The sequence below is a fragment of the Schistocerca gregaria genome, chromosome 5 (genome assembly GCF_023897955.1).
Source record: "Schistocerca gregaria isolate iqSchGreg1 chromosome 5, iqSchGreg1.2, whole genome shotgun sequence".
Lineage (NCBI taxonomy): Eukaryota > Metazoa > Arthropoda > Insecta > Orthoptera > Acrididae > Schistocerca > Schistocerca gregaria.
The window spans coordinates 668,505,595-668,519,268 of NC_064924.1; the positions used below are offsets into that span (position 1 = coordinate 668,505,595).

At 45.6% G+C, this 13,674-nt stretch overlaps 1 protein-coding gene across 1 annotated transcript in view; it reads right to left on the bottom strand.

Moving 5' to 3' along the window:
• Positions 1-673: 673 nt before the first annotated feature.
• Positions 674-13,674, bottom strand: part of LOC126272088 (facilitated trehalose transporter Tret1-like) — a 241,368-nt gene continuing 228,367 nt past the window's right edge. Inside the window, exon 9 of the mRNA XM_049974651.1 lies at positions 674-1,271. Coding sequence (XP_049830608.1) covers positions 1,010-1,271 — 262 coding nt within the window. The 3' untranslated portion in view covers positions 674-1,009. The remainder of the gene's footprint in view (positions 1,272-13,674) is intronic.

A 13,674-nucleotide genomic window follows, 5' to 3' on the forward strand; every position in this document is an offset into this window, starting at 1 on the left:
AAATGTAATTTGTATCTTTAATTGTAGAAATAAGGTATAAATATACAGTATTTCAAAAATTTGTAATTATTAACTGTATAGATCCAATTTGTTATTAAAATTTAAATAATGTATGTTTGATGTTTGAAAAACCAATAGCTAAAAAGGTTTTCTGTCCAATATCCTGTGTACAATATATGTACTGAAAAAGAGATTTATATGGACAAGTAAATAAATAATCTATGTATGGAAATAACCTGTCAGTTAAATGCATGAAAACAGGGAGAAGCTGGTTGTTGTGTACCATGTGAACTGTTTCAGAAGAAAATAGAAATAAACATAGAACTGAATTTTAGTACCACATATTTGTATTGTTTTGCTGCCTCACTGTACATATGTAGTGATATGATGTTTCATCTCATTGACACTCACAGCAAGAACTTCACTTTTAGTTTGACTGAGAATTAGAATGGCAATTCTGAACTCACTGTCTAAGCACAACAGCACCACAATTAAGGTTAGGTGAATTGTGATACAATATGCAAATAACTGAGGAAGCATAGTGTTTCAAAATGTTGTTTAATGCAACACTGTAGTATATGGTCTGCGGCAAAAACAACTATGTATGGAAATCAACACTTAGTGGCTTTTTGAATCTTATTAAATATTTTAAAAAAAGAAAGAAAGAAAAAAGGAAGTTGCAAATCTAACTTTTTCATTTATTAAAAAATTAGTTTAACATTCACATTTCAAAATATTACATTATTAATTTACATTTATACAAATAACATTAAAAATTGCTCTGATTTCAGTCAGCAAGTTCATGTTTTTGGTTTTACAATTGTTTACAAAATTGCCCATTATCAAACATCCATCATCATTGATATTTCACTTTAAAAAAAATACATTTCATAACTCAGAATAGAGTTCATTATTTCTCTTGTATCCAAAACGTGAGCAAATGAAGGCATTTTTAACAGGTAATTATACCATCTTTGCATCTCCTGTTCAAGAGATGAAATGCGTTCATTTATCTTTTTGTATTTAGGCGTTTCTCAGCATGTTTCTCTAACATGCGCTTGAAAATTGACTCAGTTTCATCAATGGGTTTTCCATCTGTTTCTGGCAAAAGGCAATAAATATGGATAAAAGCAATCAGACCCATGAAGCCATGTAGCCAAAACGTTCCTTTCACTCCAAGTGCATATGTCAGATAAGGATATATCTGCTCGCTTATGAAGGAAGCAGAATATGCTATGGCAGCAGAAGCACCAAGTGCTATGCCACGTGATCTGAAACAAAAGAATCAAAACCACATGTTGAAAGTAAACATAAAAGCCCTGCAAACTCCTACCTAGAATTTCAACTTCAGTTTTATTTTGCAGAAGTACTTATTATGGCTATGTGTACAAATGATGTTATACAAATACAAATGTCTGGGCTTCAACCCTCAACTGTTTCTAAGATTTTTTCTGACACTTATCATACCTTGATCTCTAGCAATGATTTGTTGATGTGAAAAATACCATGTTGCACTATGATTTAGTGTTAAACTCAAGATCCTCCTGTAACTGGGTGGGTAAGTCAGTTCAAAGGCAATATGAAGACAAGGACATGCTGTATCCAACAGGGCAATGCCTAGTAAATTGTGGTTGATGACAGGTTTACGTTTACAAGTACTTTCTGAAAATTTTTAAATGTAAACTGAAGATCAGTATTCAGCTTGGTCTAAACAGAGAACATCCAACATGCACATTTGCATAAGACAATCCAAGATAAAATGCAATAGTTGAGATTTACAGTAACTGGTCCAGTGCATAATGAGCCATTTCATTGCTGAAATTTAGATTATACACTACACTTACTCCTGTGTCAAGCTGCTTCCAAAATCTGCTTATGACATTGTTCGTATGGGAATTATTCGCTGATATCAGTCATTCTCTTTTGCACTTTACATTCTGTTTTCTATGCACTCAAAGAAATAATCTTTATTCTTAGTAGTAATGTAATGAAATCATACCAATCATAGAGAGAATCATTGCTGTTTCCTATTCATTTGTTCATTTATGGTTATTGATTTGCATAAGGTAACAATAATAATCCATATAATCAAAGCAAATGTAAATTCTCACAATGCCTTATACACTATTCTCAGCACATAAGTGCATTTCCTTTGATTTTCTTGTACTAACAAAATTATTATTTTTTTCTTATTTTGTCACTGAGTTGCTGTTTTTGATTGGCTATATAAACACTATGGTCAATTCTTGAGTCTCAAAAAGCTGTTTCTGTAATATGTTGATAGTAAACATGGCTTTATATAAGCAAATGGAATTCACTCTTGCAGAACTTTTGTTTTGTCTTACTCATAATGGTACAGCTTATCAAGTCCTGTTTCTCATAAACAAATTATGCTTACAAATATTGTTAGAATTCTGATCAGTCTTGTGGTTTGGCATTGATATTCCTTCAATTAGCATCTATATATTTACTGTATAGCAATAGTGTATCCTTTACTGCAATATTATCCGGTCCATTACAAACTTAATAACAATATTCTCTAGGAGGTACTTTCAGTCATTGTATAATCATATTTAGCTATTGAAGCCTCCATGACTTATTTCAATAGCTACTGTTCCCAGAAAAAAATGGCTGCTTTTAGAAAATAATTAGTATAAAAATATAGATATTGCTGCATAGTCATCCAGCTGCTGGTTTTAGACTCCTTTTGTTATTAACTGTCCACTCTGTGTATGGCAGTAATCAGAAAACTTGTAAACTATGACTTTCTCTTTGAGGTTTACATCAAGACTTTTTGAAATACTTCATAACTTGTCTATTTCATTCTGCTTCATTGCCAAGAGTAGCATATAGAAAAAGTTTTCAGTTAGAAAACCTAGAAATGTGATCTTTGAATGCAACTCTGTTGCCAATCTTCTCCACTTCTTTTCTTACCCATAATTTTTACTATGACAATCCAGTTGCTGTTGCCACTTACTCTTGGATTCAAAATTATGCCATTAAATTTCATTTTGATTCTTTTCATTGCAGGCTAAGTTGTGCGGAGCCTCCCTCGTAGAAAGATACAACCAATACACAAAGAAAATAAGAAGCCTTTATGGGATGTAACTGCTGAGATTCAAACAAACAAGAAACAACTAGTTTCTCAGGTAATGAAATCTATGACCAGGAATCCAAATGATAAAACGGTCCACATAATATGGGTGAAATGAAATTAGGTGATTAAACATTTTATTTTTTGAAACAATCACCGCCAGACTCCCACACATTTCCCCAGCTGCTCAACATTTATTATTCAATTCTTTGTTCATGAAAGTCCTTTTCCAGCTGAATGCACAACCATTTCAATCTTTCTGTCACACTTCCTTCTATTACAAAACTATGCCCCCTAGATAAACTCTCAGCTTCTTAGTGACATGGAAGTCATATTGTTTCTGACAGTGCAGTAGAAATGAGTATGAGATATTTTTGTACTTTTGAGCAGAATAGACTGATTCTTACCCAAAACAAAGTGGTGAGCTGTGGACTCTGTCAGTGTAAGTATAGTTTTGCCTTTGCTTAAAGGATGTAATGTTTTGTAGGAGTCACAATATATCATACCTCCACTGCACAGTGGGTTACATACTGTGTGGCTCATAGTGGATTAACCACATTTATTCCACCCCTTCCCCCATTGATAATATAATGGGCATTCGTAGTCCCATTCAGCAACATTTCTACTTATCTAGGAGATATTTTGACATATTTACAGTACTCTAAATGGAAATGAACTGCAGTCTATGCAGAACCATGACTGACATTAAGAATCTGATCTCTATAACTGCCTATTAACCTCCATCCAGCCAAGTCAGGACCATCCTCTACAATAAAATTTTCTTCGTTGACGACAGTGTGGGACAGGCAAGAGAATATAAAAGAGTACCCCTCTGATGCTTTCCCTCGTTGGTGTCACTTTGTCCACTTAAACATTCAAATTAAAGATGTGGTGTTGTCTAGGTCAGCCTCATCAACATGTGTATGCATGTTCATATATGGAATTCTTTTTGATAGTGATAAGTTCCATTGCACTATACAGCAAAAAACCTTCATGAATCCACCAGTGTGAATACCATGTTTGTTCGGCTCCTACAAATCTCTTCTTATGCCACAAAGAAAGTTTTCAGTCATTAGTATGATTCACATTCCCTTCTCTTTTTAAAACACAACTCCAAGAGAAAACAAGAGAAACAGGCAAAATACAGTATGCATGAATGTATTTTTCCAAAACATTCTCAGTTTTTTATTACTAGTTACCTAGTTGCTTGTTCCAGAAACCACAGCTTTAACTTTATTTTTAAACACTATTACTTAATTGCTGGATACATAAGAAATGACTCTTGACCATGTACCACCATCTTAGCAGTGATCTGTTCTTATTTTGCAGTAGGCTAACTTTTCTGACTCTTCTTCACCGCTTTTGTTCTCCTGCTCATTTTTTTATCAAGTTAAAATAGAGAAAATAACACTTTATGAAGTGGAAGTTGTTATTAGCAGATGCAAAAGTTATGATGCAAACACAACCCTTTGGCTTCTAGAGTTTCTGCACTTGTTTTAGGATGGAAGTGATCAATGAAAGATGACTGTTAAGGATTTAAGTTACTCTCATATCTTTACCTACTTGGACTCTTCCTAATCCTCTTTGCCATTTGCATGTAGATGATAAGCAGTTGTCGTCATTTGGGTGATGTCGCAATGTGAAATTATCTCTGATACTTGTATCAACTGGAGAAGTTTTCCATGGTTGGAGATCAAAGCATGCAGTGTTCTGTGCTTCAGAATGCTACCATCTGCAAGGACCTTTGGGATTTACAAAGCGTCAGCAGACAGCACAACTATGGTGACAGCATAGTAGATGAGATAGTCAGTGCAGACTATTGATCCCCTTTTGTTGAATTTGGAAATTTCCCCAAGAGGTTGACTCCAATTTGGTGGAGTGGTGCTGTCAGATGCCCCAGAGGTAGATGTGATAAGTGTTTCCAACAGTGGTATTCCTTAAGTGAATCACATAGTGTCTGATAGATCGGAAAAGACAAGGCTAGTTATATCTGCACATGATTGGGTCTAAAGTCTCCATGAATCTCCATGAATCCCAGGTGACGAGATGTTGGAGCATGGTGAAAATGCCTCAGGTTCGCTGACCACAGATGAGCTGGGATGACAAGCAACCTTTCTGCCCTATTGGATCAAAGGTCCTCTGAAACAGTTTTCTTTTTATTAATTAGAATCCTCCTTTGATTGGTTCCTCATTGTTCAATGCTTCTATGGTTTTTAGCAATGCTGGATATTACCTCTGTTCCACAGCAAGGTCATTTAATACAGTGATGATTGATATTTCACCCACGCTGGTGCATCCTGCCAAAGGATTCAATGAAAGGCAGTCTGTATCCTCATGTTTGCATCAGTGTTTGTATACTGTTGTGATGACATGCCCCTGAAATCCCAGTGCCCGTCTTGCCATTTGTGATGGTACAATACCCAAGAAGGCACATCATAAGCTTTGGGAGCAGATGCAGCCAAGAATGCAGAGTTTGTTACACTGTGTGTGAGAGTTGTTGGCTCATGAGTTTACATTTGACAGCTAAGAGAGCATGGTAACCAGCCATGTGATGGCTGAGTGTGGCCATCCACAGTGGCAACAGCTTTGTGGTTTGTTCGCTAGATATTGGCACTCTTCGAGCCCTGCTACTGGAGCAGACACAATGTACAAGAAATTCAAACACTAGCAGATGATTGACTCACCCTGAAAGCAGGGCAGCCGAAACGTGAAAGCCAAGTGTCTATGAAAGTTCGTGCCACTGATTCAGATGTAATATTAGTTAGCGGGGCAGCTTCCACCCAACGGGTGGTTCTGTCTATGACAGATAGCACGTATCTGTAACCCTCAGAGGGGGTGAGGGGGCCCACCAAGTCGATGTGAACGTGCTGGAAACGACTGGGAGGAGCAGTGAAGCTGCCTAGTGGGGGTGATGTGTGCCGTGAAACCTTATTCCTTTGGCACGGAATGCAGGCACGGGCCCATGCTTGGCAGTCCCGCCGCATGTCGTGCCAGACAAAGCGCTCTGCAACGAGCCTGGTAGAGGCCCTCACTCCCGGCTGAGCTAGGTTGTGTAATTTGTCGAACACTTGCCTCTGCAGAGGTTTGGGTATGAAGGGGCGCAGTGTACCAGTCGACTCGTCGCACCAAACCTCGCCTATGACACCTGGGAAGGTGGACCGTACCGGTTTGAGTGATGAGCTGCTATCAGAAATTAGGTCCATGGTAACCGTATCGGCAGTCTGCAGCTGAGGCAAGTTAGATAGGTCTATCAGGGTTGTGACAGCACCAACACGGGACAAAAAATCTGCGACCACATTATCCGCACCCTCGATGTATCGTATGTCGGAGGTAAATTGCAATATATAGTCTAAATGACGGAAGTGTCTAGGCGGAGGGTCAGCCGGAGGGTTCTTTACAGCAGCGACCAAAGGTTTATGGTCTGTTAATATGTAGAAGTCCCTGCCCTCGACCTCGGTGCGAAATTTTTTAACGGCCTCGTAGACGGCCAAGAGCTCCCTGTCAAAGGCTGAGTACTTTTTTTGAGCGCCGTTGAGCTTCTTAGAAAAGAACTGCAAGGGGAGGTAGTATCTCCGACGGTTTGGCTGAGGACTGCGCCAACTGCAGTATCACTGGCGTCTGCAGTTATGAACAATGTAGCGTCCGGATGTGGGTGGGCAACAGTCACTGCATTGGCTAGTAGGTGCTTCAGCTTGTCAAAAGCTTGTTCCATGGCGGGGGTCCAGGGAACTGGGCGGATACCAGTTGTATTTTTGCCAGCAAGGGCGTCTGTTAGGGGAGCCTGAACCTCAGCTGCGGCTGGCAAATGCTTCCTATAATAGTTGACTGTTCCAACGAACCTGCGTAGTTCTTTGAATGTATGAGGGCGTGGCAAGTCCAAAACAGGTTTGATTTTATCCTCGGGAGGAGTGAGGCCCTTAGCTGACACTATGTAGCCTAAGAATCTTACCGAAGTCTGGTGCAACTGGAGCTTCTTATTATTTAGTTCAACACCAGCAGCGGTAAGGGTGTCTTTAACAATCTGCAAGTGTTCCTTGTTCTTTTGCAAGGTGGGACTGAAGATTAGAATATCGTCCAGGTACACAAAACAAAAATCCAAATGAAACAACACCTCGTTTATGAATCTCTGCCAAGTTTGTGCGGCGTTGCGGAGGCCAAAGGGCATGAATCGGTACTGGAAAAGGCCGAAAGGTGTTGTAACAGCTGTTTTCTCGATATCCTCGGGAGCCATCGGAATTTGGTGATACGCCCTCTTACAGTCCACTACTGAGAAATACTTGGCGCCTGCCAGAGCATGGTTAAAATCCGCGACTTTAGGAACTGGGTACTTGTCTATGATAGTCCGTGAGTTCAACTTAGTATAGTCGCCGACCATACGCCAGGTGCCGTCACTTTTTGTGACGAAGTGGATAGGCGACGCCCAGCATCCGGCAGATGGTTCAATCACACCAGCCGTTAAGAGCTCGTCTATTTGTTCGCGAGCCACTTTCATTAATTCTGGCTTGATACGGCGTGGGCGGCAAGAGATAGGCGGTCCGTCTAGCAAGCGAAGTTTGTGGGCGGTTCCGTTGGTAACCACGGCAACGCACGACGCTGTGCGAGAGGCGTCTGCCTGTGGCGTAGTGCGCGCGGCGGCCGTTAGGCTGGGTTGTGGCGCGGACGGCGAAAGTTTGTATGAGTGCCAACTGTTCGTTAGCTGGGAGTTGCCAACAAGTGAGCTACGCGAAACAAGGTTGGTACACTGTGTACTAGTAACCGAGGGTGCCACTGTCGAGCTTGGTGGCGCTAGTGGGCGCGAATGAACAGCTGGTGGCAGTCTGTCAAAAACGTTAACCTGCGCCGTGGATGTTAGCTGCCTGAACGAGGAAGGAGATGAATCAGCACTCGGATTTACACGGTTCGGGCTGGTGGGAGCGCGGAAACTGCACAGTTTATGCGGTATACTGTCACAAGCTGCTTGTGTCTGTGTATGTGCGGATGGATATATGTGTGTGTGTGTACACCTGTCCTTTTTTTCCCCTAAGGGAAGTCTTTCCGCTCCCGGGATTGGAATGACTCCTTACCCTCTTCCTTAAAACCCACATCCTTTCGTCTTTCCCTCTCCTCCCTGAAGAAGCAACCATCGGTTGCGAAAGCTAGTAATTCTGTGTGTGTGTTTTGTTCATGTGCCTGTCTGTCGGCGCTTTCCCGCTTGGTAAGTCTTGGAATCTTTGTTTTTAATACTAACAAGTTTTATCTTTGACAAGGTGGTAATCGATAGTGAACCTTAATTTTCCTATGGATTATCACTGCTCATCACGTGTCTCCCGAACCACGCCCCCCTTTCTCATAATATATAAGTCGCTCTCAGACACCCGACCAGTCAGACGCGCTCTGGCCGTCGTGGCGGAAGGAGCTCTCAGCCGGTGATGGCCGGTGCATCGGTAGCTATTGGGGCTTAAGCCTCGCTGACCGCTCTGCTCTACAGAGAGTGTTCTTCCGAAGCGCGACAGTAGCGCCCGGTGGATCGGCGGAGGGTTGAGCTTGCTCCCTTTCGTCGAGAAACCGCGTAGTTGCGGAAAGCAGAATTGTCGTGAAGAGTCCTAGACTCACAGCAACCCCGTAACGTTTGTTACAAACTCCACAGCGAGGCTATCTCGTTCTTTGTAGGGTTAATCAGTGCCAGGGGCCCGTTCACGTCGGATCACCCCGCGTACTGTAGGCCGATTCTCTTCTTCCGCACCTCCTTTAGGTGCCGCGCCACTGCACTAACGGCGCACGCTAGGCCGTAGGGCACTCCCCCCACTTCCGTAGGGTAAAACAGTTAGGGCTTTTTCTTCTCAGAAAGAGCAAAATTGTCGTTCCCCTTTCTCGTCCCTCCCAGAACACCAAGATGGCAGATTCCGCCGGTGTTTCTCCCGCCATAACCCGCAGCAAAGCTGCAGCGAAAGAGGCGCTCGGGTCGACTGACCCCGTCGACGCCAGCGTCCCGCTTGCCGCCGTGGGGGAGGTATTGGCCGACAAGGATCGGCAGATCGCGCAGCAAGCGCAGGAACTGCTGGACCAACGTCGGCTGATAACCGACCTTTGCGGCGCAAACGACACGCCGAAGCGCACCACGCTTCACATCACGCTTCACTCGCCTGCTACTGGTGACTCCTGCACGACCGTCCCGCTGTCGCTGCTGACTCCAGTGGCGGAATCAGCGGCGGCGGACGAGGACACAGAACAACACTACACCGGGCCCTGGCAGGTGGAGGGCCCATCACACAAACGCAGAAACACAAGAGGTACATGCGAGCAACCAAACTCGCTAGGCAGCCGAAAGGCGTTGCTGCCTACACCGAAACAAACACTTCCGGCTAGGAACACAGACACTATAACCAACACGAACCGACCTGCGGTCAGTAATAACTCAAATACACAAACCGCAGCTACGCCCGCACAACAAAAGACTGGTTTTCCCCCAGTCGTAATACAGAACTATGGGGACCTTAGCGTCCTCAACACCACATTCGAAGCGAGGCACACACCTTGCACGCTCCACACCAAATACTCTGGGGATAGGGCCTCACTGTACGTGGCTACTAACACAGAGTACAAAGATCTCCTGTTCTTCCTCAAAGAACAGGGGATCGAGCATTACACGTACAGAACGGCTGAAGAGCGGACACAGCTGTACGTGGTGAAGGGAGTGGACCCCAGCACACCAAACAAAACAGTTCAAGCGGCGCTCAACTTCCTTGGTTACGACTGCCGAAGTGCTAACCGGATGACGGGCTTCCGCACACACACCCGCCTACCACACTACCTGGTCGAGATGGCCGATACGGCTGCCTCCCGCGGCCTTCTGCAGATAAAAAGCCTTCTGCGGATGGACGTAAGGGTAGAATTATATGAACCACCACTCGTCCCCCAACAATGCAACAACTGCCAGCGATTCGGTCATTCGGCCCTTCGCTGTCGCCTGGCACCCCGTTGCCGCGGATGCGCTGGCAAACACGCATCCAACGCTTGTACACAAGCACAACAAAACGCACGCCGTTGCGCCAACTGTGGTCAAGGCCATGCGGCCAACTACAGGGGTTGCGACGTATACAGAGAGGCGCAGAGGCGTAAAATACAACAATCCAGAGGACTCAGCGTCATACCACGTCCAAGGCCCGCACCAAACCCTGTCAGGAACGGTGTAACGTTCGCCATGGCTACGAGCCCTGGAGGAGCGGTGCGGGCGGCGGAACCTCCGCGCCCATCACACGCACAAAACACAACCGCTGCGACAACAATACAACCGTCTCAGCCAACAAAAAACACATCGACCACACCGGTTCCAACACCAGCTCCCCAAAACAACACGACCCCACTCCCTGAGGCCACGGCATGCGAAACCACGCAGACCGCACAGGAAGACGCACCCACACAAGGACCCCCAGAACCGAAAACCCAGAGAAGGCGTAGGCGACCTCAAGGGAACAGGAACGGGTACACAAGATCGCCACAACAAACCACTCGACAACAACAGAACACGGAAACGCAGACACACAGTCAGCAAGCCAGTGACACCAGCACACACACTACTCCACCCATCACCACACCTGTAACACAGGCACCACAGACTGCAACACACAGCAGCAACACAAGCGCCAGCCCACACACAACGCCAACACCCGCACCAGCGGCCGCTAACACCACAAACAAGCCACAGGCCGACACGCACAACACAAACACAACACAAGGGGGAATAATGGAAACACTATTCCCCCAGCATACGACCAGAGAGATCCTTCTCAGGATCCTCTCGGCCGTCACCACACTGATCTCACAGCTCTTGGATGCCCCACCCGGGCAGTACTGGACTGCCATACAAACAGCTCTCACCACACTGTTCACATCCCTACATGGATAATACGCCACACCCGGCCCCCTTCGCAAACAACCAGACACTATCACAGATCCTGTTCTGGAATGCAGACGGGATCAACAACAAAAGGGCGGAACTTGCCGCGTTCATGGAGCGTAAGGGCATCCTTATCGCACTACTGAGCGAAACTAAACTCAAACCGCACAACCACCTAAACTTTACCGGCTACTGCGTCTATCGTACCGACCGACCGGACGGCTCTGGTTTTGGTGGAACAGCCATCATTGTACACAAAGACATTGAACACACAAACATAGTGCTCCCTGAACTTGAAAAATTAGAGGCAACCGCCGTCAGGGTCAAGTTCAACGGAGCCTATACCACACTGGTGTCAGTATACAACAGTCCTAAGAACATAGTGACACGCGACATCAGCACTATACTCAACATATCACCGCGCGTAATAGCCGCTGGAGATCTTAACGCGAAACACCCAGACTGGAATTCACGTATACGAAACTCCAACGGCAAAAAACTATATGAACACGCGCTAGGACGAAACTACATTACACTAGCGCCGACCGAACCGACGCACATTCCCTACCGGAGGGGACACAGGCCAGACGTATTAGACATGGCCCTCATCAAGGGCATAACAACGACACTCAACGTTGCTGTTGAAAACGATCTGCCCTCAAATCACCAACCTGTTATGCTATACATTGAAGAAACACTGCAGCACATTGACCAACGCAGGATGCTCGACTACAAGCGCGCGAATTGGACATCGTTCAAGGAAACGCTCGACAGTCACATCCCACCTACCCACGCAATTAATGAGACAGCCCAAATAGATGAAGCTGTTGAAACCCTTACAAACGCCGTCCAAGACGCAATAGCCGGCACCATACCAATCCGCACACCACAACATTACAGTGCTGCCCTGCCCCAGGAGATCCTGGGCCTTATCTCAATGAGGAACCGCCTCAGGAGGTATTGGCAGCGTACCAGGCGCCAGCACTTCAAACGGCACATTAACAGGCTCCAGGGAATAATCCGGGACAAAATACAAACATTTAAAACACAACAGTGGGACCAAAAACTCGCAGGGCTAGACACCACGCGACCTGGCGTGTGGCAGATGGCCCGACACTTCACCAGGGAGAAACACTACACACCCACACTACAAGGGCCTGACGGACCGGCATATTCTGCGGAAGAAAAAGCTGAACTGATGGCCCTCACACTTGCAGCGTCATTCACACCGAACATGGATCCGTCAGATCCAGTGTTCACACTTGCAACAGACCAGGAGGTCACTCGCATCCTGGCCCAACCAGCGCGCAACAACATCCGCCAGGCTAGCACAGCTGAAGTGAAATGGGCCATCATGCATACCACTGCTAGGAAGGCCCCTGGTCACGATGGCATTCAAAACCGTGTCCTCCAGGAGTTCACGGATAAAGCAATAGACTATCTCACGCACATCACGAATGCCATACTCAAACACCAACACTTCCCCGCCTTTTGGAAGACGGCCAAGGTCCTGATGTTCAGGAAGCCGGGGAAAGACCACTCCCTCCCACAAAATTACCGACCCATCAGCCTGCTGAGCGCGCTCAGCAAGATTGTTGAGAAGGTAATACTAAAACGACTCACTAGGCACTGCATCACAAATGACACCCTGAGGCCGGAGCAATTCGGCTTCAGGAATCACCACTCGACAACACAACAACTCCTCCGCGTCGTCGAATACATCACACACGGATACAACATGAACAAAGCAACTGGTGCGGTGTTCCTGGACATCGAGAAGGCTTTCGATCGTCTATGGCACAACGGCCTCATACGCAAACTAAACGACGCAGGGTTCCCCGACGGGCTCGTACGTCTCATACACTCATATCTCACGGACAGGAGTTTCAACACTGACGTGCAGGGCAAACAATCAACACGACACGGTATACAGGCAGGGGTACCCCAAGGAAGCATCCTAGGGCCCTTACTGTTTAACCTCTACATTAACGACCTCCCAGATACACATAACACGACGATGGCAATCTACGCGGATGACACTGCCATCCTAGCGCAAGATTGGAAGCCGTCTAACATTAACTCACGACTACAGACCGCACTCAGAACGGCAGAGCCCTGGTTGGTGAAGTGGCGTGTTAGAGTAAACGTCGACAAGTGCGAAGCCGTTCTGTTCACCAGAAGACCGAAACAACTGCGCAAACATCAACACTGCAATCAAATAACACTACACGCACGCCCAATACGTTTCCGAGAGAAGGTCAAATACCTCGGTGTCTGGCTGGACCGGAAACTACTCTGGGGGGACCACATCCAACACGTGACCAACAAAGCAAACGCGAGGCTCAAACAACTCTACCCTATGCTTAACAGGCGTAGCACACTGAATAGGAGGGTGTCCAGGTCCATGTACACCACACTTATCAGACCTCTGATGACGTATGCTGCTCCCGTCTGGGGATACGCTGCGCCCACACGTGTGCGCCGTCTGCAGCTCATACAGAACAAAGTACTCAGAATCATAAGCAACGCTCCGCGCTACACGCGCACCGCGGACCTTCACCGGGAATATCGGCTAGATACCATCTTGCAGGTATTCCAAAAACTCTCCACACGACTATACAGAAACACGAGACAGTCGCGTAACCCGTTTATTCTTTCTCTGGGTAACTACGACCACAACCATAGATGGAAACATAATAGACCA